This window comes from Gallus gallus, chromosome 15 (assembly GCF_016699485.2).
Source record: "Gallus gallus isolate bGalGal1 chromosome 15, bGalGal1.mat.broiler.GRCg7b, whole genome shotgun sequence".
NCBI classification, from domain to species: domain Eukaryota; kingdom Metazoa; phylum Chordata; class Aves; order Galliformes; family Phasianidae; genus Gallus; species Gallus gallus.
This window is the reverse complement of record NC_052546.1, coordinates 10830662-10853898: the sequence shown is the minus strand read 5'-3', so window position 1 is coordinate 10853898 and position 23237 is coordinate 10830662. Positions and strand designations below refer to the sequence as shown.

General features: G+C 53.1%; 2 protein-coding genes across 2 annotated transcripts; both read right to left on the bottom strand.

The window, feature by feature from the left end:
- Positions 1-47: 47 nt before the first annotated feature.
- Positions 48-7229, bottom strand: TBC1D10A (TBC1 domain family member 10A). The gene is made up of 9 exons (XM_015294919.4): positions 6983-7229; positions 5733-5832; positions 3385-3492; positions 3109-3215; positions 2820-2934; positions 2563-2628; positions 2170-2359; positions 1487-1641; positions 48-1328 (listed from the first exon to the last, which is right to left on the bottom strand). Exons 1-9 carry the CDS (start codon positions 7180-7182, stop codon positions 936-938), a joined length of 1434 nt encoding a protein of 477 aa, XP_015150405.3. The 5' UTR covers positions 7183-7229; the 3' UTR covers positions 48-935.
- Positions 7230-9663: 2434 nt separating this feature from the next.
- Positions 9664-23157, bottom strand: SF3A1 (splicing factor 3a subunit 1). The gene is made up of 16 exons (NM_001031472.3): positions 23002-23157; positions 20897-21009; positions 19024-19228; positions 17936-18193; positions 17414-17488; positions 16878-17028; positions 16242-16435; positions 15471-15588; positions 15169-15354; positions 14690-14811; positions 14288-14530; positions 13379-13589; positions 12515-12669; positions 11614-11715; positions 11321-11392; positions 9664-10423 (listed from the first exon to the last, which is right to left on the bottom strand). Exons 1-16 carry the CDS (start codon positions 23065-23067, stop codon positions 10322-10324), a joined length of 2373 nt encoding a protein of 790 aa, NP_001026643.2. The 5' UTR covers positions 23068-23157; the 3' UTR covers positions 9664-10321.
- Positions 23158-23237: the final 80 nt, after the last annotated feature.

Genomic DNA, 23237 nt, shown 5'->3' with positions numbered 1-23237 from the left:
CACGGCACCCACGAGAGACGCTGAACCCACGGAGCCGCACACGCTGCGCCTTTACACAATCCTGCTTTATTTCCCCTTTGTACAAAACCACGTTGCCCCGCTGTATTTTACAAAGCCTCCCCCTGCCCACGGCCACGGGGAGAGGGGAAGAGAGGGGACCCCGCAGCGGGCAGCACCCCCGGCCCCGGCTCACCTCGGCCCTGCAGGGCACGGGGTCCGCCATCGAATCCCGCTGCCTCCGGTGCGTCCCGCCTGCAGTTCCCAACCTCGGCCCCCGGCCTGCAAGAGTTACTGCCACGGAGGAATAATAAATAGGCTCAGTGAATGGGTAAATTCATACTACATATTGGGCTACAGCTTGATACATCCTCACTAGATAAAGAGGAGGGGGGAGGGGGGGGGGGGGGGACAGCGGCCGCTCCCGACTCCTCACGTACCCCCAGCCCCGAGCAACGGGGAACTGGGTCTGGGTTTGCCCCAACAGTGTGGGGCGGGCAGGGGATGGGGTAGGGATGCAGGGGATGTGGGGTGAGGGGATGAGGAGGGGGGCTCGTGCCTGGCCCCTGAGGGGCGGCAGGGGAGCTCGGGTGGCTCAGCCACCCTGTGCCAGGGCTCCCACCGCCGTGGTGCCAGCACCCTGCAGGGCTGGGGACAGCATGGTTGGATGCGTCCCCACGTCACCGCGCTGGGCTGAGCTTCCACCGGTCACCCCATGGGACCCTAAACGGGCACCCAGACGGTGTCCCCACGGTGCCACACGAGCCCGCATCGGCCACGTCCCACTCCCTGCAGCCCCAAGCCCCCGTCGCCAGGCGCCACGAGGGTCCCCTCCCACCCTGGGGTCCCCTCCTGCCCTGCGCCGCAGAGGGAGCAGCGTCCTGGAGCCCGGGTCCGAACACAGCCCAGCTGAGCCCGGCCGTGGGGCCGCGCCGGCCCTACAAGTACGTGTCCTCGCTCTCCCGCGAGCACAAGCTCTCCTTGGACTGGTGGTGGGGGGAGCTCTGGGGGTGCAGCAGCTCACGGGTGGCGCCAGGAGCCCCATTGCCCTCAGCCCCGGGGCCGTTGGCGGGACTGCCGGAGGCCTTCTCCCGGTTCTTCTCCTTGCTCTTACGGGCCTTGGGCACCGGGGCGGGCCCAGGGGGGACGATGATGGAGGGCACGGGCTCCAGTGCCTTGCGGGTGGGGGGCTCAGCCTCGCTGATGGCCTTGGCACCGTGCAGGCGCGGGGGGGACTTGCACTGCAGCTCCCCGTGCGTCTCACGCCACTTCTTCAGCTGGATCAGGTGCTCCCTCTCGATCTGCCGCTCCGTCACCGGCAGCTCAATCACCTGCGGGGAGAGAGCTGCGCTGCCAACGTCTTTCCCTCGGTGACAGTGCCACTCCCAGGAGCAGAGGAACCCCTCAACCCGGGTATGTGGGGGACACGAGCTCTGCCCACCCACGGGCACCCAGCCCCAGTGTGGCACCGGGCCCCCCGGCACCTCACCTCCTGCACCAGGAAGGTCTCCTGCATGATCTTGGGGCTGAGGGCTCTCAGACGCTCCATGGTCTCGTACTGGCCCTGGCACGACTTGAGCTTGTCTGAGGAGCCCAGGGTGTGTTTGAGCAGCACCAGGCCCACCCGAAAAATGATCTTCACCCCTGGAAGCGGAGAAGCGAGGCAGTGAGTGGCAGGTAGGACAGGAGGACACAGCAGGTGGGACAGGAGGACACCTGCTGAGCTGGGACACAGCACACGGCCAGCAGGTGCTGCTAGCAGCCAGGGAAGCATGAGGATAAACGCTGGCATTTGGGACAATACAGCCCATTGGGAGGTTTATTTGTATAAGCACTGATGCAAGCTAACTAGAGGGACACCTCCCATCAGCTCAGGCTGCTGAGCCGCACCCAGCCTGGCCTCACCACTAGGGATGGAGAACCCACAGCTTCTCGGGGCAGTCCGGGCCAGGGCCTTACTGCTCTCTGAGCAAAGAGCTTCTTCCAAATACCTCATTCAACCTCCCCCCTTTTAGTTCAAAGCCATTACCCCTCATCCTGTCACTGCACTCCATACAGCCCCTTCAGGTACTGGAAGGCCTCAGCAAGATCTCCTTGGTGCCTTTCCTTCTCCAGGCTGAACCACCCCACAGCAGAGGCTGTCCCATCAGCCCAGGAGGACGCAGCCCTTACCTTCACAGAAGAACATGTCCCAGACGCGCAGCACGGAGCTCCAGGGCAGCGTGCGAGAGAAGGCGCACATGAACCACTCCGTCATGTAGAGGATGGGGTCAATCTTCTGCTTGCTCAGATGCTTGTAAGCCACGGGTGAGACCTTGTGCAGCAGCGAGAAGAGGATCTGCCCATCCAGCTGGATGGCCTCCTGCAGGGACAGCGCTGGATGACCCCGGGCCCCGGCTCAGCCCTGGGATCAGCTTCCCTGCACCCGGCCCCAGCCCACCGGGATCGCCACTGTTAAAGCCGTGCCCCATGGACAATAGCAGCAAAGCTACGCTGAGCTCCAAGCGTGGCACTGCCCACGCACTGTTCTTGCTCTGTGGAAGGAGCTGTGGGCCCCTCACTCACCAGCTTCTCGCTGTAGTAGCCGGGGAGGTACTTCTCACAGATCTGCACCAGGCACCAGAACGCTTGCTGCAAGCCAAGGGACAGCAGGTGAGCTGCAGGCACCGCCGGGGGACAGCCCTGCAGCCCCGCTTTGCTCCACGGCTCCGCACAGAGCACACCGGGGCTGAGGGCTGCGCTTCGGGGTAACGCAGTGCCACCAACTGAGCGCTGTGCCCACCAGCACCACCCCACTGGTGCCAGCAGCAGGACCCCCATACCTCGGCTGGCATGTGCATGAGGAGGACAGCAGCAATGGGGGCCTGGGCCTGGCAGTAGCCCTCCTCCGGGCGGTACAGAGTGTAGGCCTTCAGCACCCGAAACAGGTCCTGCTGCCTGCAGGAGGGAGGAGACGTGGAGGGGGGCATCGACACAGCCCAGCAGCCTCCCCACAGACCCAAACTGACACCACGGTGCCCACCTTCCCCCAGCGGTCAGCCCACGGGCTGGGATTCACCCTCCACAAAACCAAACCCACGGTTCCATTCCAGGTGCAGCTGCTCCACTTACCCGTGGCCTCCACGCGAGACAAACATCTCATGGAAGGGGAACTGCCGATGGAGATCCCGCTCGATCACGTCCAGCCACTTGGGCTCCCCCGGGAGGACATCCAGCTCCTGGGAGGAGAAGGTTGGGGTGAGAGCGCCAGCCAAGTAGCAGCCCCATCCCAGCACCAGTGGGGTGTCTGTGAAGCTGGAGCTACCCCAAACATCTGCCTCATCAGCTCATACTGCTCGGGGTGCTCCTCAGAGCTGCAGGCACAGGAAGGTTCCCAGTCGCACTCACATCAAACTTGCCAACGTTCTGCTCCAGCTTCACCTTGCTGCCGGACAGGTACTGCCACGCTCGGCCCCGCAACGAGGGTGGGATCCCCTTCTGGCACCGCAGCCGGATCTGTGCAGGGAACAAAGCCGTCAGGGGAGCTGCAGAGCAGCAGGGAGCACCAAGACTCCCAGGGCAAGACGTGGGCCAGGCCGGCATTGCAACCCCCACACCAGGGGATGCGTCCTTGTACCACTGGGGACAGGGTGTCCAGGCACGTGCTGTGCTGACACATCTGGGCAGCCCGAGGTCTCCTCAGCCCCTTCTCCCCAGCCCTGTTCTGAGCAATGCCAGCGAGACAGAGCTGCAGGGAGGTGCCTGGAGCTGGCTGAGGCCACGCAGCCTGCAAACAGCTCCCAACAAGCCTAGCTCTGCCTCAGAGCAACTGGAAAAGCAAACGTCATAGCCAAGCAGGGAGCGGCTGGCTCCTTCCCCACACCACCGTGGCCCAGGCAGAGGAGAGGACTCCACAGCCCTAAGCGGCCCTGGGGCAGAAGGGGCAGGCTCTGAGCCCCCAAGCTCTGCGCCCAGCCAGCCCCAGGTTTCCTTGGCGCCGGCCAGAGCAAAGTCCAGGCTGGGCAGCGTGGGTGCCAGCTCCGCAGCACAGAGCGGACACGCTTAACCCTGCAGCTGCCACCTGAAGCCAGGCTGCATCCTTTCCTGCTCTCGTCCTGCTCCAGCCCTGGTGAAGCAGTGCCATGACCTCCCTGTGGTCCCATGAGATGGACACTTTGAGCACAAAGCCCTGCACAGTTCCAACACAGTCACCTTGCCTCACTTCCTCGCATGGGTGGCACACACCCTGTGCCCGAGCAGTGCCAGGGCTCTGCATGCTGCAGCCAAGAGCTCCCTGAGGCACTGCAGCCCTGGGCACCGCCTGCCCGCCCAGAGCTTGCTCTCCCTGTTTCCCAGCGTAACTCAGGTGCAAGCACTTGTGTTCCCAGCGCGGTGCTGACGCCACACTCCTCGCTGCACCCTCACCACAGCACTGCTTGTTTACCCACTTGGGCCCCGTGAGGGCTTTATGCTTGCAGGAAACGCTGCGGGCAATGCCCAAGGCAGCCACGGGCAGCTCGGCCGCTGACAGCTCTCTCTTCACTCCCCTTCCTGCTGGCTAAGCAGCCAGGAAGGAAGCCGCCTTGCTGGGAGCTCAGGCTTGGTTGAGCCACGCAGCTGGGGCAGGCTGAGCCCTCCGAGCACCCCCAGCTCCAAATTTTGTCCTGCCGCCGCCCCCCGCATGCCCTTTGGGAGACCAGGAATGCATACAGGCCGGGGGAAGCCACAAGCAAAGTGTCGCCGGAGCTGCCCACGTGTCTGCACTCCCACGGGCTGGCTGGAAAGGGCAGGGAGCAGCACGCAGCACTGGCTCTGCTCAGCTTGGTGGGATCTGAGCCAGGACAGCTCCATTTCAGCACAGTGGAGAAGCGCAGGTGCGAATGAGCCATCCGGCTGCAGGGCCTGGGCACAGAGCAGCTCTCTGGAGCAGCCCTCCGAGGCTCCAGGCTCTGATTCTGCTGAAGGACAGCGCATGGAGCTCTATGGGGACCTCCTGGAGCTCAGCCCGGGCACGAGGGAGCTGCCTGCCAGCAGCACGGCTGCCGGGGCACTCACCAGAGCTTGGAAAGCATGTGGAGAGCAGCGCACAGCAGAAACAAAGCACCCGCCTGCAGCGTCCCCAAAAGCTCTCAGCAGCCCTTTGCAAGCAGCCAAGAAGCAGATGAAGGATTCCTCTGTGGGTCACCAGGCGCTTCGTGGTGCCCAGGGAGTGCCTCAGACAGCACCAAGTAGGAGCATGGACCGTCAGGGTTATGCCACCCCCCAGCCCTCCCCACCGCTGTCAGAGACACGGCAGCACCCTGGGGCTCAGTGTGTCCCATCCCTGCTCCACTCACACCCTCAGGAGGTCAGGGAGCAACAAAGCAGTCCTGCACGGACTGAGCCTCCTGCCCAGCCCCAGCTCGCAGGCTGCACGCTGCACATCAGCCTCCACCATTTCCTACCCACAGCTTTTTTGTTGTTGTTGTTTTCAGTCTGCAAGATGCTCAGAGCAGAAGTTTCCATGACCTAACAATTCCCATGGCTGCACACAGGCAGCCAAGCCAGCTCTGGGAAGCCACAGCCCGGCAGGGAGCAGCCGTGAGCAGCAGCAGCCGGGCTGGAAGGGGAACAGCCCACCTGAGCCAACAGCATCACCCGAGGGCGACACAACTGTAAGGACCCGCTGACGTGTGGGATGCACTGAAGTCTCACCGGGATGCTGCTGCACGCAGCTGTCCTTCCCTGCCGCCTGGAGACAGCAGGTGGGCGCTCACCTTCTTGTGTTTTTTGGCCATCCACTTGTCCCAGTTGTTGAGCATGTCCAGCCACTTGGACTCACGCTGTCGCAGCACCTCCAGGGGAACCTCCTCCAGTCTGCGGGGCAAAGGGACATCAGAATGACTGCAAGCCCCGTACCCATCATCCCAGAGGCCACTTGGCCCCAGGCTCCCAAGGAGGAGCAGAATGCTTTCCTGCAGTGCTGAGCTTTGATGGATAACCCTTTGGGGGCTGCCCGCCAGTGTTTCTGTGCTAGCACAGCCCCTCTGCGTGGTCAACTTGTCCCCGTTGGGCCTGCCTGGTGCCACAGCCCTGGGCAGCCCCATCCCAGCGGTGCCCCATGAAGTCCCACCCATGAGGTCAGACGGGGCCAAGCACGACTGTTTCCAAGCAGCCTTCGAAGGGCTCCGAAGGGCACTCCCAGCACGGGGACCATCGCCGTGGGGACAGACGGCCCCCGATGCGGGGAGCGCGGGGCTCAGCGAGGCGTGGGAAGCGGGAGGGATGCTGGATGCTGGATGCCGGGCTGGCCCATTGCCTGCTGGAGCCGTGCCAGCACGGCTGGGAGCCGTTAGCAGCCGACGGCAAGCCGGCAGCGGGCAGCACGCAGGGACGGCTGTGTGTCGGGTGCCACGGGGACAGCCGGGGATGACAGCTCGGTCCTTCTCGGCATCTCTGCTGCCGGGACGCCCCGGGTGGCGGCAGATGGAGCAGCTCTGCGGCCCGTCCTGGATGGATGCCGCCCGATAGGAGCACTCGGAGCACAGGAGGAGGGCCGGACAGACACACCCGGTGTCCCGCAGCCGACACCACCCGCCCCGGGCACGCAGCCCTTAGCGCTGACCGCCGGCCCTACGCCCGCACCCGGAGCGCCCCGAGAAGCGACGGCCGCGGCCGGGAAGCGCCGTCCCGTCCGGGCGCAGCGCGGTCCGTCACACCACGGGGCCGCCACCCGCAGCGCCGCGCCCCGTGCCGTGCCGTGCCGTGCCGTGCCGTGCCGTGCCGGCCGAGCGGTGCCGCTCCGCCCCAACGGGGGGGGCCGAGAGCCGCGGGGCTCCCGCAGAGGCGGACGGACGGCGGGCAGAGCCGCAGGCCCCGGCGGGCGGAAGGCGAAGGGAGGCCTGGGCCGCGCGGCGGCAGCGGGAGGAGGGCCGGGAGCGGCCGAGGGGTTCGCCGAGGGGTTCTCCGCGCTTCTCCCTTCGCGCGGCCCCGTCCCCCCGTCCCCCCCCGGCCCGGCCCCACTCACGCTCCCTCGGCGCTGCGGCTGCCCACGATGAAGCCGAACTTATCGACGCGGCGCTCCTCGGGGCCGCCGTTCACCTCCGAGTCGGAGCCCAGCGAGCTGAGCTCGTCGCCGCCCGCCTCCGCCAGGCTCTCGCGGGTGCCCGCCAGGCCCCGGGCGCTGCCGGGCGAGCCGGGCCCGCCGCCCCCGCGGCTCTTGGCCATGGCGGCGGCTCAGCGGCGGCGCGGCCGCTCCTCCATGCCGCGGCCACGGCGGCGGCCACGCCCCTCGCGGCCCGCCACGCCCCGCCACCGCCCCGCTATTGGGTGAGGCGAGGGGGAGGAGGCGGGAGAAGGGGCTCGGCCAATCGGAGGGAAGTGGGGGCTCGATGGCCCGCCCGCCCGGAAAGGGGATTGGGTGAGAGGCGCGGGAGAGCTGTCAGTCAGAGCGTCACCCACCTCCTCCGGGCCCGGTAGTGGCAGAGAGGGGCGGGGCCGCGGGGGCGGTGGGCAGCGGGGAGCGGTGGGGTGGGGCGACAGGGATGGGATGGGGGCACTGGGAGGGGGGGAGTACTGAGATGGGGCAACGAGAGTCGGCTGGAGTGGAACTGGGAGACATTAGGATGGAACTGGAGGCACTGGGACAGGGCTGGGGGGGAATTGAATGGTGCTGGGAGAGGGCTGGGGGCCATTAGGACTGAACTGGGGGCACGGGGACAGGGCTGGACCCTGGCTGAGCCTGCCCTGACTACACGGGGCCTATGCTGAGCCCAGAGGCACTGCAGCGCTACCCCCTGCTGAGGGCACTGGGCCTCCTCTGGGTCCCCTCCAGCATGGCCAGGAGGGCAGGGCTGTGCTCAGCCCCCCGGCATCCCACAGCAGCAGAGCTGCCAGCAGCTCGTGCAGGTAGAACCGGCCGGGCCGTGCTAAAAATAAAGCCCAAAGGGCGCGGCGGGGCCCAGCCCGGCACCGGGTGACACTGCGGAGCTCACGCTGGGCCGCACCTGCAGCCCCCAGCCCCACAGCCCAACCCTTCTCACCACCAGCCAGAGCAGCGCCGCCTCCAAGCAGGGCTTCGTTTCCTCCTAACAGCATAAAAGGAAAAAGTGGAGATTTGTTTATGAGGACCCTTCACAGAGGGGGACCAAAGCACCAAAGAACCCAGGACGGAGCTCAGCCCATCAGCCCCTTTCCAGATTTTTCTGGCAAGCTGCACCGCGGGTCCTTCCCACCGAAGTGGCAGGCTCTGATAGCAGTTGTTTTGCAGGCAAGATACACACGGACAGCCTGCTACAACGTTTATCTGCGCTGTTTAGATTGGCTCACTGCTGGCAGGCCTCCACGGGAGCTATTTCCAGCACTCCAGCACAGAGCCTGCGGCGGGTTTTCCTGCCGGAGCACAGCCCTGCCAGGCTCGTAAACGGGGCTCGGCGCTGCTGCAGGCTGGAATGGCATGGGAGCAGCAGCACACAGCCCAGCCATCGAGGAAAGCACAGCACGGGAGGAGCAGGCTCTTGCACAACGCCGTGGCTGTTGGCACCAATTGCCGAAGAGAGAAGAGCTGGGTGACCTTAAATGCAGTCCCATGATGCTCAGGTCCTGCACAGGATGCAGAAATGAGACTTCTCCATTTCGGAGCTTTCTCTGCAGTTTCTATCAGCTCTGGGAAACACCGCTCACTAGCTAGCTGTGTGCATGCTGCTTTCAGCAAACCTCCTGTGCAGCAATGACTCCAAGCTGCTTTGCCCCATTTTCGTACCCAACTATTGTCTAACTTGGAAGTGCAAAAGGGAAGTACTTACAGCACGCCTTCCTGCAGGGCAGGAGCACATCCACCACCAACCCCAACAGCCTGCTGATGTGTGTGGGGGTAATTCAGCATCCTGCAGCACAAGAGGAGCAGGCTGTGTTGGTGTGGACACGTGGGCAGCCGTCAGCTGGGAGCAGAACCACAGCCACCTGTGCTGGGCTCCTGCCAGGCACCTCTGACAGCACTGTGCTTCCTCAGCTGCCTGGAAGCAGGGAGCACCAACCGGGGTGTGGGATGTTGTCTCTTCCCTCCTGCTTCATCACTCTCTCCCCCGAGCACAAAGTAAGGTAAACAGGATGTTCCTGTAATGCCTGAGCACCTCCAATAAAAAGAACAACCCCTTCCCCCCCCCCCAAAAAAAACAACCCATGGCTTTGGATTGTCCCAAAAGAGCAGAGGTGCCCAAATCACAGGGCTGCTGGGGCAGCAACAGACAACCAGCCTTCCTCGGCCACCTAGCTACCTACCTGCAGCTTAATTCCACCTCACTGTGTTTGTGCTGTGTGTGTACCAAACTGCAGTACAGCTCTCATCTATTTTCTGGACCTGTAGGCTCCCAGGACCAAGAGATCCTAACTGCAGGACAGGAAGGATAAGACACGATTTCCAAGAGAGTTCTCACTGATTAGGCTTAGGCTCAAAATCTTCTCTCTACACCCATATAGGGACACAGACATTAGTACACACAGCTGTGTTACGCTCAGGAATAACTGTAGCACTAAGGAAATTAACAAAATCCTTTTCTTGCAGCCTATTGTATGAAATACAAGCATTTCCTAGAATAAACTCTTTGATTATGAAAGCCAGCATCTCCCCATGACATGTGTAAGACCAGAGTGAACAAAGTCCATCCAAAAAGCCTAAATCCCATGGAATGAGAGCTGCCACAAACAGGATCCCGCACTGAGATGCATGTTTATTAAAACAAATCACAGGCTGTACAGAACAAGCATGAAGCTGCTTAGCATGCAGCCCCAGATCTCCTTTATCACAACAGATAGCCATGCACACTCATACTGAGAGGATAAAACTCCAAGTCAAGGTCAGTGCAAGAGGCTCTTGCAGATAGATATGAGACAGAAAGAACAAAGGGCTTAGTAAGTATATAAAGAAATAAATTCTCAATTAGGGAAAAAAAAAAAGGTTAAGTGAAGCAGCAAATACTGTAGTCAGACAGATGATGTTCTTGGTCAGAAAATCCCTCAAATAAAGATGGATCTAGACTAAGCTGGGCATGACCTCAATGTTGCTTCACTAGGAAATTCACTGTAGAGACAGCAAACCCGGACACCATCATTCTAGCTAAGCACTGATCACTAACAGACTGCTGCAGCTACATATTAGCTCACTACATGTACACAGCTTTCAGGGCTCTACCAGCTTCCCCCTCTTATCAGCCACCCAGGTATGGGTTCATTGTCTCCCTTTCTAATCTAGAGTTGGTAGGCAGTCTACAGCTTGTCACAGCAGCCCCTAAAAGGCTGGAAAATTTGGATGGCTGGGGGTTACATAAGTGGCAAAGCAGCCCTGTTACACCTCAGGACTCCAGAGCTCCTATTTCTTTCTGCCTCCTCTTTCTTTGAGTGCCAGGTGAATCAGAGAGCCACTTGTCATGTTGTAATAAGCCAGGGAGTTTGAATCCTTGATGAAGATGCCCTGTGGGGAAGACAAAAAATATAAATAAGAAAAGGACACAGTCACAGTAGAAACCTTAATGGTCCATTCCTATAAAGCCACACACAGACAAAGCCCTCCTGACACTACTCTCCAAACAGGGCGATGATGAGTGCTGCAGGCTTTGAAAAAGCCTGGAGATCCCCGTATCTCAGAACTGGCACTGGAAGAAGTGGGTATGCTGAGAATTACAGAAGAGCATAAACAGATGATATACAACTGCTCCCTACAAACAGACAGATGGAATCGGTCACAAATGAAGCTATTTAGATCCCCTCCTCCCCTTTTTTGTTCTTTACAAAATTAGTTAAGCTTTACTTCTTGCTAAGGGTTAACATTATCTGCCCATAGACTAATTCCAAAGGAGGGAAGAGCTCAAAGTTCACTGCTTAGGCAGCAGGTTGAGCTGTGCACATGCATGACTGAAAACAAGTTACTAAAAAGGAGCAGTGCTTTTCTAAAAGCTCCAGGTTCAAGAAATTTCCTCCCTTCACTGTTTCAGAGCTCCCAGGGTTTCAATGTACTCTTGCTCCCCTCTTGAGCTCATGATAAAAGGACAAGGGTAAGCTGCTGCATTTAAAAACAAACAAAAACCTCCAACCAAGAAGTCCCTCCACAAAACAGGCTGAAGTTCAGAGAATGCCATCAAGCCCTCAGACCTCATCTTCAACAGTGACAAAGTGAAGTTGCACTGATGCCACTATTAGAAGCCTGTCCTGCACCAACAGTGCACAGTAATGTAACTGTGCTGCACAGGCAAAAAAATCCATTCCCTCTGCTCTTTCCTGTACCTCAGTGGTACAACTTTTTCTTTAAAAAAGTCCATTTTAGTGTGAGGAAGCACTGAAATACAAACAATGTTGAAGGGCTTATACCCACCTCATACTGCAGCTTCTGTTTCCCAGCTGGCATCCCTGTGGCCTCATGGATCTTAACCTTTATAACGGACACCTAGGAGGAAAAAAAAAAACCCTTGTTCAGACTTCTTCCCTCTATACAGATGGCCAACATCAAGACCTCTACCACACAACCCTGCCTGGCAAGAAGCCACAGTGTGAAAAAAAATCTGGAATTTTACAGCTCCTGTCATGCAGGTCAACCACTGTTCTCAACATGGAAACACTCCACAAGAGCACAGCAAGGGGTAAAGGCTGGGTTAATAAGCTACATACCTGGTCCGACAGTGGTAGGGTGAACACCAGCACCTGGCCATTCAGCTTCCATTCTGTCTTGTCCTGCATGTTGGGGACCTGGACTTTGACTGTGACTGGGCCCTACGGGAAACAATGATATGGTCTCTCACAGGCAAAGGAGTCTCAGGGCTGCGATAAGAGCAGCAGGCAAAGTATTTACAGACCTTCCCAATACTAAACACATATCTTGAATTCCCAGTGAATGCAGAAATGTTATTTGTCTCAATTCTGAGAAAGTCACTTCACTGTTACCAAAACAAAACCTTAACTTGGATTTCTCCCATTAGTCTCTCTTTCCGTGGGCTGCTCACCGTGCACCACAGACAGACAGAGTATTCCAGAGTGAATGTACACGGTATTAAAGAGATGGCTTCATAATGCAAACAAGTGTCCAGGAGAACAGCACTCCCCTCTTAGAGGGCTTAAGACCCAACCCAACATGGTGCCGTTACCCAGAAAGGAATTCAGTCTAACATTTCATTCATATTATGGAAGATATTACACTGCCACACTACCAGGTTGACATTGATATATTAAATCTCCTTGCACCTCCAGCTTAGCAGTCTTCTACTTAAAAGCTTATCAGCATTATCTCTTCTTTACATTACTACAACCCTACATCTCACTGCACTTAATTACAGAAGAGCACCATCTGTGTGTAGCACTACATCGCTCCTTCTAGTAAAATACAGGGCAGTTCAGTTTACTCAGGTATGACAGTAGCAAGGAGCCATCTCAGCAAGTCACTTTCTTTTGAAATACTTGCACATCAGCTCCCCTCTGTGTTCTCAGTGGACTTTACAACCCTTTTGAGCACAGGAGGCTGAACAGCTCAGTGGGGCCAGGACTCCACTTCTCAACAGAGAGCTCACACACATACCTTGTTCCTGCGCAGGAACTCCTCCTCTGGAATCAAGCTGTCCTCACTCTTCAGTTTCTTTGAAACTGGCTCATCCTCCATGGGTGGTGGTGGGTGAACGGGAGGCATTGGTGCTGGGGAAGGAACTGGAGCCACGGGAGGCGCTGGAACAAATGCTGGAATGGGATTAAGAAAAGCACAACACAGTCATCCACTGAGAATACAGCAGATACTCCCTTACACGAGCATTTTTAGCAGACTAATGAAGACTGAAAATAAATGCCACCATTCATGCAAGAAGTTAATATAGCCAACAGTACCATGCAAACTTCAAACATCAGATCTTCCACAATGGGAATGAGTCCAGGAAAAAAAAAAAAACAACAAGCAGAATGGGAGCTTTCTGCAGATCTTGCAAAAAAGAAAATGCTCTGAATTTAGCATACAGCAGTGCCAGCAACTCATTTAAATAAAAAGGAAAAGGAAAAAAAAAAAACAAAACAGAAGTGTTTTTATGTTGTGCTTCTTAACATAAAACCACCACAATGCTATGAAGCCACTAGAAGGAACAGAGCCAGAGCCAGATAACAGCTTTTCCTCTGGCAGCAGCAACTTCCCTAACAAATCGTAACACTCAGCGAGGTGCTGGCAGATCCACTTCACTCTGGGAAGTGACTCTGAATCACAGACTTGATCCCAGAAGCCATACTACCAGGTAAGTCACACTAAACATTAAAAAACGATCCTTAAAAGATGAGATTTATGGTTTGCAGTGTCAATTATACACCACTATTACAAACATAAAGGAAAAAAGGAATCAAGCTTCAAGCCAACACTCGACAGGAATGAACTGACAGTTAACTGGAAAGAGCTGAAGTCACTGACCCGTTGGTACTATCATGGGAGGTGGGCGAGGGCTCATGATTGGAGGAGCAGATGGCGGCATGGGGACAACATTGATCCGTGGGGTGTGGATTATTGGTGGCATGGGGGTGGCTATGACAGACCCTGGAGGTAAACGGACCACGGAGGTCATCGGGGGACGAGGCATGACAGGAACGGCAGAAACAACAGCAGCACGAACAGGAGGAGGCATCTGCAGAGAGAAGGTCACTTTATCTTAGCAGGTGCATGCAGGAATGAGCATCCCAGTGCTGCCCACAGTTCCGATTAAATTAAAATCACCAGGGCAACACAGTGAGGATTTCTGCTGGGCAAAGACCTGCTGGGAGCCTTAACAAGCTCACCGTATGGCCAGCCCAAGCTTCCTGCAAACAGGCACAGAACTTCATTAACACATCAAGCAGTTCTTCCTCCCCACACCACTCAGGGACTGTGAGACATGAGGTGCTTAGAGAAGGATCTTAGAGTTGCAGCAAAGCCCTTACTCCAGGAGAACATGGGCAGTGAGTCATCTATGAGCATTTCTCACTTGCCACTTCTTACTTTTTCTGTATTTATTTCTTTTAACCTTAAAAAAAAAAAAAGGTCCCAACCCATTCATTTGTTAGCCATACTTCCCTCCCCCAAGGCACCACCATCCAGGCTCTTCCCCTGTGCAACCCATCGAGTCTTCTTGATACAGCTAAGGATTAAAAACTCCACCTATACCTTATTTTCAGTTTTTAACTGCAAGTTTAATAGGATGCTCTGAAGGCTTAAGAGCAGTTTGGAATGCTAACTTCTCTCAAAATCTGTTTCTAGCCAGTGCCCTGCTACAACCCTGGAGCTTTATCAGGACTCCCAATTATCAATGGTCAGAGTTGCTTTACCTATGGAAGCCCCAGCACTTACTGTGGGTGGACGAGGCACAGAAGTGATAGGCTGAGCACTTGGAGGGGGATTCGATGCCGATGAAGGAGGGGGTGGCTGGGGCATTTCATTGGGTTTGCTGGGACCAATCTTCTCCTTGCTGTCATCTTCTGGCACCAGTCCCTTGGCCTTATGGATAGCTTCAATTTGCTCTTGAAGAGTAATATTGGCCTGAGCAGCCTGTTGTGTGCGGGCCATGCTGCCTGAGTGGCCATCCCACGTCACCTGTCAGGATAAAAAAACATCAGAGCGACCCCAGCCTGGGCAGACTCTAGTAAGAACTACGGACAGATTAGGACAGCAGTCTTACAACAGTAACAAGGTCAAAAAGAATCCTGAGCTTTCATAATACTACAAGAACCATTAAAGCAGTTTCCACTCTACCTTTTCCTCTGGTTTCTGAATTTCCTCTTCACCGATCTTCTTACCAATGGCAGTTTCCTCCACACCAAAGATATCGGTACGGCGCTCTGCCAGCTGCTTCAAGCTGCTTTCAATGTCCAAACCTGCAAGCGAGAAGAAATTCTTGCACTAAGCGATAAAAAGAGACTTGATCCTTGATTATATGATCTTTAAAACTATTTGCTACCTAATGACCTAGAGCTGCTCTTTTCAGAAAGGGACTGCAACTGACGACTGGCCAGCAGCAGCTAATGCTCTCCGCCTTTATCTTTGCAGAAGGGCTTCAATGTACTAGCAACAAAAGTATCAGTATAATCAGAACACTAAGGACGTAAGACAGAAAGCTACATTTAAGATAGTCCCTATCAGTGGGAACTTAGGGGAGCGGAGACATGCTAAAACATTCACAGAGGGAATTTAGGAAGAGGAACTTGCAAGCCTTGTCAGATGCACAAGCTGACCTGGGGCATAGACCTCGTCATCGCTCTGCTTTTCACGGATAGACCGATCACGCTGCTCCAGCCATCGAGGATCCAGCAGACCAATTCTCATGTGTTCTTGCATTTTACTGGCAGGAATTTTCTCCCCAGTGATGGGGGAAACGAGATACTCATCTGGAGCTGGGGCAGGCGGTAATGGTTTTGAAGCTGGAAAAACAAAACCACACTGTTAAAAGCACACCACCAGAGGATGCAGTCTAGAAACAAATGCCTTTGTGGTTATTCCTTAAGAAACACAGCCGATCTTTTCCAGCTTGATTTACCTTTGGGATCATAGTCTTTCCGCACAATGACCTGATCTGGTGTGGGAGGAAGAGGTGGTGGCATTGGAGTTTCTGGAGGAGGAGGAACTTTCTGACTTTCATCTTCATCATCTGAGCCCTGATTTAAAGAAAGAACATCATAACCATGCTCCAGTAGTCAAATACTCCCACAAAAGACTTGAGAGAGGCATAAAAAAATCCTATGCAAAACTCCAAGGACTGATTATGCACCTTCAAAGTAACTGAGCTATTTCTCCTCTCGACACCTCTACTACAGTGGCTCCTTTGGGTAATCACAAATTCAAAAATTAAGCAGACCCAAAAAAGGAAGCAAGTAAGCCTCAGCTTCCACATTACCACGGCACGGCAAGCCAAGCCTTACGGTTAGCCTTGATGATCTTGTTTCTTGCTAACACAAAAACTGCTTATGTGCAGTGGTTAAAAGGAAGAGTCTAAAATGAGTCATCTTTTCAACATTCCAGACCCTAGTGTGTAAGAAAAGTTCAGAAGGCTGGATGACAGAAATAAACTCGCATCAATTCACCGGGTAACCGAATTCCCAAATTTCTCTTGTAAATTGTACCATCATGAAAAATATTACATATACCATATTCCACTATTTCAGCAGAAACAGGTCATTTTGAAACTCAATCAGAAGAAAGGAAATCTCATTCCCTCAATATACTGAGAAACATACTATAATGAAGACCATAGTAAATCCCACACAAATCTCACAGGGCAAGAATAATGCCATTTCTGTTGGCTACCTACCTCATCCATATCCTGCACTTGCGTGTCTTGATCCAGCTGAGTCGAAGGCTCATCTGTTTTCTCTTGTTTTTCATCTTCTTCATCTGACTCCACCTCCATCTCTACCTCCTCACTTTCCCCAAACTTCTCATAGCGCTCCTGGATGAGGATTCGAGCTCCCAGCTCTTCTGGAGTGGTGGGAGGTGGAAAATTTCCTACAGTACAAAAAACACAACTTATGTTTCTTGATCCCACTTGACTGCACAATGGGAAGACAGAAATACCAGTTTCTTGAGAAAGTTTTCCTACAAAACAGGGGTATCAAAAGCTCCTGCAAGCCAAGGTATATACTCATTTTGTTTTAAACTTCATCCAGGCCAACATTATAACAACACCTGGAGATGAAGGTACTTAAAGGTGAAAGCACCACCAGAAGTGGTGGGACAAATTTTGCTGCACTGTTTTGAGACAGAAAAAGCAGACACTGCCACAGAACACTACTTGATTCCAGAAGAAACCCAGCCCTACCCCATCATTAGGAAGGTTTCCTTTCCATTTTGAAGGCTGTACAGCTGTAAAACCCCAATTCTTCCTAAAACTAATGCCGTACTCACAGGAAGTACAGTTTCAAGAGGTTACAATGCCTGTCTTCAGTACCTTGCTCATTGGGCTGAAAGTCCACTGTTTCCACAACCACAAAGTCATGCCAATCAATCTGAGCATAAGCAACACGCTCCTTCTCCTTCTCTTCCTCTTCCTTCTTTCTCTCTCGCTCCTGGAACTTTGCCCACTCCACTCTGTAATACACCTGTACAAGCAGACACATAACTAGCACCAAACTTCACATCAAAAATATGTAATAATAATCTCTACAGTGTCTAAAATTTATCCTAAAACCCCCTTTAAGGTATTCATACAAGGACTGCTTTGGAGGCCAGGCAGGGCGAAGAGATACTATAATGTAGAAGCTATAGGTTTGCCCACTGAAGAGTACTGCACCAGCCTCATCAAGTGGCTTTCTAAAGCTGCAACTGTGGACCTCTTGAGTCAAGACCAATCCAGATATGACACATTAGGTCCTGCTGAAGATTCACAGCAAGGAATTCATAGACAACAGATTAGATGTATGCAGAGACAGAATTCAACACATAACTGAAACGCTTCAGCAATTTTGAGAGTTACTCATGTAATACCTGATCTAGGACTTCTTTGGGATTTTCAGCCTCCTTCTTGAGCTTGATAAGTAAGCCTTTTGGTGGGATCAGGATCTGAAACACATTTTGCACAACAGCTGGTAACTACTTTTTGCCAAAATCTCCTTAAAGGCAATTATTCTCTTTTCACATTGCTAACAATAGTAGAGACCCCTGGGGCTATATTCCATTTCTCCTGTCTAGAGAGTCATTGTACTTGCAGTTAGACTACTCACTCTTGCCCTTTCTATCTACACTCAGTACTTTAAAAAAATGCCACTTAAAACATTTATTTATACTGCCTTTGTGTTTGATATTCTTAAGTAACAACCCAGAGTGTTCAGTGCTGCACGTTGCCAACAAGTTGGAAGAGATCCACCCTTTTTAAAGGGCAATTTTAAGGGACGGACTCCTAGACCTGTACATATTTCTTAGCCTAGCTGTTTTTTAGGGCATCGGTAGTCTTCAAAATCAAGAGTGCTGCTGAGGAAATCAACTTGACAGCTGCACTGTCACGAGTACCTTTGTGTACTGTTCAACTAGCTTTGTGAAGTAGTTAAAGAGACTGTGCTGCGGGCGAAGGAAGTCAAACTGGTAGTTCCTCTGCTCCTTCTGCATCAGCTGAGTCAGGAACTGCCTCCCATTCCGAGCCACGAACTGTGCTGTCAGCTTCACCACGTCCAAATCAAAGGCAGAAATTGAAGGAGGATCTGCGATGAACTCAAACTCTGGAGGTGGCTCTTTTGGAACAACCGTCTCCTGGATCACCTGGGCCTGCACCTACAGAGCACAACAGAGACTGCTCAGTGACTGCAATCAAGAAATCGGTACTGAACACTCGAGAGGCTCATTTTCCCTCCAGCTATTGAAGGAAAACAATGTTAGTCTAGACATTCTGGCAACTGCAAGGATTGGAAGAAAAGCAGTAATGCTGAGTTTATCTCTGTAGTTGGGCCTACTTGAAAACAAACACTGTTCCCACAGCTAATGACGCTGCAAAGCTATCAGGACTTCACTACAACCTCCAGTGATTACCAGTCCTTCAGTCAATACCACACAGCATAAGGTCATGCAAAGCATGTAAAAGACTCAGTCGGCACCCTTTTTCCACTCGGTATCTCTGAAGACAACTAAGCAAGATTAGCAACATTTTGTACACGTTTTCACAAGATGATCCTTCTGACAGGAAAGAAAAAGAAAACAAAACAGAAGTGTACCCCTAAGACAGTGCATGCAACATGCCCAAATTGAACTCCAAAGAATATTTAAGGATTGCGTATGGTAGTCCTGAATTCATACACTCCACATGAACACTAAGCCTTAAGTACCATACAAGTCAATGCATAACTAAATATAATTAAAATGCACCAAGTAATACAGTTTACTGATCTTTCACACAAATTTTTAGTTACCAGCAACTGGGGGATGCACATCTGCATCAAAAGAAAGTCCCAAATGCTAAATTTCATGCCTGTGAGTTGTCCTCTACTGCAACCACTGATAAATTAAGTCCTTCCTTCACACTGCCTTTCTGCTTTCCTCATTCCGCTTAGCATCACGATGTGAGAAACAATTAGTGGGAAGCAATCAAAGCAAAAAGGAACAGTTACCTTCTGTGGAAGCTGCTGCTGAGCAGTTTGCTGCTGTTGCATGACCTTGGGAATAGCAGCTGAGGGCTCCTGTGCTTTGCCCTCCTTGAACTCGCTGACTTTGTGCCGGTAGTATGCATGGTAAGGATCGTTGGGATTCAAGAAATTGAACTTGGGGTTGTTTATTTCATTCTGACGAATTCGAGCTTCAAATTCTGGGCCATTTCTGCAGGGTTGAAAAATAAGCTCAGATAAGGCGTATCAACTTAAGCATAAATGCCCATTTCTTTCACAGCAAGCTGTGTTCATGCATCCGCCCCTCAGCAGACAAGTTTCTCTCCTGTGTGGAAGAAGTTTACCTCTCCCTACCTCTAAGTAACTCACACCCAACACAGCAGCCAGTCATACACATACCAGTTATGTGTACATGTCCTAATTTAGTCTTTAGCATTTCACAGCAAATATTTCTTAGGACAGTTAAAAACTTCCCATTCCACTGGCTGTATTCAAATCAAACATCATTGGATGGATGACAGATTTTAATAGAGGATATTTATGAGTTCCTTACTAGACTACCAAGTTTTTAAGACTAGTTGCATTTCAAGAAAGTTCATCTAAGGAAAAGGTAGGTAATCATCAGCCTGCACAGAGATAGACCACACTGGAGAGCTCTGATGCTGCATTTAGGAGAGCCATCAGTTATAGTTCCTCTACTCCCACCTGAGGTTAACAGCTACTTATCTTCTGAGGGGAGACTAAGACAGTTAACAGCTTGCTGCAGCATGCTTCTCTTCATACCCTCTGGCCTTGTTTAGGCACTAGGTCTCTCCCAACAGAGGATGTCTCTACAATAGCAGAGGATAAACACAGTTCCTTCCTTATCTTCAAAGCAAGCTCAGGCCCCTCAGCAGCATTTTAGAGATCAGTTATACAGTAAGTGTCTTTGACCAGACCATCATTTTAGTAATTGCCTTAAACCAACAGTTCCATTTTAGCAATGTGGAAGCACACAGCATCCAGCCTGTCAGGATGCCATGCAGAATTCACATGGCCAGCTGAGGTATTTACTTCCTGTGCTATTTGTACTCTGTCAGGAAGACCAAGATCCAGTCCCTAGATACCCCACATAGCATGAAGACAGCCAGAAATACTTCAGCATTTTAAGAACATAGAAAATGGCCTGGCTAACACCAGCAGCTTGTGTTTGCATGTTGATAAAAGGAGGAAAAAGCCCCAATGAATAAAATGTATCAAACTTTCAGGCTTCTCCCCTACCTGTGACAACTATACTTGTGATAATCAACCCCCTGCACTCAGCGAGGGAAAATATACCACCCACATCATGGGCAGCTCACCTACCCTACACTTCTCCTTGGGAACACACACTTCTATCCCCTTGGCTATAGAGGGGGAGAGACAGCTGAGTGAGGGTGCCCCAGGAGCTGGCACACTTCACGATTTTGTAGACAAACAAGGATGGGACTGAGCCTTGGGGTTCAACAAGGAATCCAGTGTACTCTAAAGGAGAGGTAATTGCCTACACATTGTAAAATCAAGTAAAAATAAATTAATGACTCCTGTTGGTTTAGTCATTCAGTGAAGCGCTAGTAACAAGGCTTCCTTTCCACCTGAAATTGTGTGTGCCCTTCAGGTCATTTAAAAAAATTTATTTACTACCACACCTTTTCTAGCAAAGCACATATTCTATCTCTAAGGAGACAATTGCTGCCTCTTTTCTACAATCCCATGGGTAAAAATTAAATCCTTAGAAACCTCCATGGAATGCTGTGGGACTGCGACCTGTTTCAGCTTCTGGAGACACACAGACAGTAGCACTGGGAGGTGAGAGGCAAAATAATCCCACGAAAGACAAGACAACACTAGTGCTGTTTACCTGGCTACGAAGCTGGCAGTCTTGTCAACAATATTCCTGACTTCGGGAGGAGGATAAATAATTCCCACCACAGGCTTGGCTGGTGCTGCTTCCTCTTTTGGCTCCTCTTCTGGCTGCAATAAAGACATTTTTCTTACAGTCTTCTGTATGTTACCTCCCAAGTAGGAAAAATATTCCTGTACCACCATCTCATCATCTCTGGAAGACACCTTTCACTCTGCAATATTTGCAACTAGTCAAGACAGTAAATTCAAACAGTCTAAATTTAACCTGGTAACAAGAAAAAGAACTACAAATGATCTCAAATAGCGCATTATACATCAGCATCAGAGTGTGAAAGCACAGCCTGGTAGTCTCCAAACTTAGACTGGGTTGATTTTCAGTGGGTTGAGTTGTAAAATTCACTTCCATCTATCTTTCAGTTTCTGCATCTGCACCTGGAGTAACAGTCCTAAGGTACCTTAATAAGTTGTTCTGCAATACCATGCCAAAGGAGTGCTCTGTAAGAATTAAGTACTCCAAACAACAACTCCTGCAGTGGACAGAACTGCCTATATTCCTCAATCCCCAAACCATTAAGTATTCCTGGCACCAAGATATGGTTTAATAATCTCAACCTGCAGTCCTGCAAAGCAGTAGCGCTCCCCAGCTTCCCAGGCAAGGAGATGGTGTTTGTCAGCCTGTCAAGGGCACCTGCTGTGGGGGCTGCTGCCGTGAGGCAAGCAGGAAGGCCATCCCATGGGAACCAAACAACTCTTCCCAGCGTTTCTGCTCTTTCAGCCTCAACCCTGTGCAAGTTTATAGATGCCAAGCCAAGATGCAGCAAAGGGGCATGCCTATAACACCCCACCTAGGAATAATTCAGTATTGCTGGACAGCTCTGGAAGTTACGAGCATTGAAGGTTGGATATTTGGAGAAATTTCTCTTCAGGAAGAGCAGTGCTGCACTGGCACAGGCTGCCCACAGAGTGGTGGAGTCACTGCCCCTAGAAGCTTTCAAGGAATGTGTGGATGTGGCACAGAGGGATGTGGTCAGTGGGCACAGAGGAGATGAGGTAACAGTTGGACTAGACGATCTTAGTGGTCTTTTTCAAACCTTAATTATTCTAGGATTCCTAACGGTCTGCAGGGGTTACCAGAAATGGGAATCTAAGTGGTCAAGCCAACGTTAAATAACACATAGCTTTCCATCCTACTAAGGCTGCATTAAAGCCTTTTTCATAGCTGAGAAGAGCTCAGCAGAGTGTTTTCCTCCCCGCAGTTGTGGAAGGACCTGCACCACAGCCCCAACACACTCCCCAAGGGCAGCTCTGCCTTTCAGTACAGCCAGCTGCAGTTCTCAATAGGATACTGATGGCGCCTCCCTTCCCTCACAGCACAGCTTTCACAGGACAGATACATGGGACATCTTTATAATCACTAACAGTGTGGTAGATTGTTACCACTCATTAATTCTGTGAAAGCTCCAAGAGATAAACTTCTTGTCAGGTTGGATATAAGGAAATATTTCTTCTCCAAATGAGTGGTGATGCAGTGGCACAGCTGCCCAGGGTGGGGTCACCGTCCCTGGAGGTGTTCCAGAATGGTGGAGATGTGGCACTGAGGGATGTGGGCAGTGGGCACGGAGGGGGTCGGCTGGGGTTGGACTTGGGGATCCTAGGGGTCTTTTCCGACCTTGATGATCTATGGAACACGCTAAGAGAAAGACACAACAACCCCTTCTAGCATTCATTCCCACTCCCTCCAAACAGCAGATGGAAGGACAGCCCCACACCACCCTTAAGCGTTGCTTTTATGCAACCACGATGCTGCACTCCCCCGTTAACTTCAGCGCACGAAAGCGACGGCGTATCCGCATGGAGCAGCGCCTCCCCTCCAAACGGCATTAAGCCCCGGGATGTCTGGTCACCCAGCCCCTTATCACCGCGCTGCGATGCCGCACAGGTGCCGTTGTGCACAGCCGGAAGGCTCAGGGAAAGGGACAGGGAAAGGGACAGGGAAAGGGACAGGGAAAGGGACAGGCCCGCCGCTGCAGCCCTCGCTAACCCCGCCCGCGCCGTGCGCAGGCCCGAAGCCTCCCGGCCTCCCCTCAGCGCGGCTCCTACCGGTTTGCTCTCCGCGGGGGGCGCTGGCTGCGCGGGAGGCCCGGCCTGTACGGGCCCGGCCGGCATGGTGCTGCTCGGGATCGCTCAGTAAAGGCCGCAAAGAAGAGGCAGAGCCGCAGAACGAAATGGCGGCCAGGCGCCTTGAACTGCGCACGCGCACCGGAAGCGATGCGTACGTTGTGACGGGGAAAAGGGCGGGAAGACGGACGACGCGCATGCGCTGAGGGTCCTTCCGC

Bases quoted from the DNA above. Each gene is read 5' to 3' on its own strand.
- TBC1D10A (XM_015294919.4), bottom strand. From the start codon at position 7,182: ATGGCCAAGAGCCGCGGGGGCGGCGGGCCCGGCTCGCCCGGCAGCGCC. The intron at 2,935-3,108 runs GTAAGTGGAGCA...TCCCTCCTGCAG, and splicing joins GTCTCGCGTGGAGGCCACGG to GCAGCAGGACCTGTTTCGGG. The intron at 2,360-2,562 runs GTGAGTGAGGGG...CTGTCCCTGCAG, and splicing joins GCTACTACAGCGAGAAGCTG to GAGGCCATCCAGCTGGATGG.
- SF3A1 (NM_001031472.3), bottom strand. From the start codon at position 23,067: ATGCCGGCCGGGCCCGTACAGGCCGGGCCTCCCGCGCAGCCAGCGCCC. The intron at 21,010-23,001 runs GTAGGAGCCGCG...TCTTTATTGCAG, and splicing joins CCCCCGCGGAGAGCAAACCG to CCAGAAGAGGAGCCAAAAGA. The intron at 11,716-12,514 runs GTATGTGTGTGA...TGTTTCCCGTAG, and splicing joins AGTTCCTGCGCAGGAACAAG to GGCCCAGTCACAGTCAAAGT.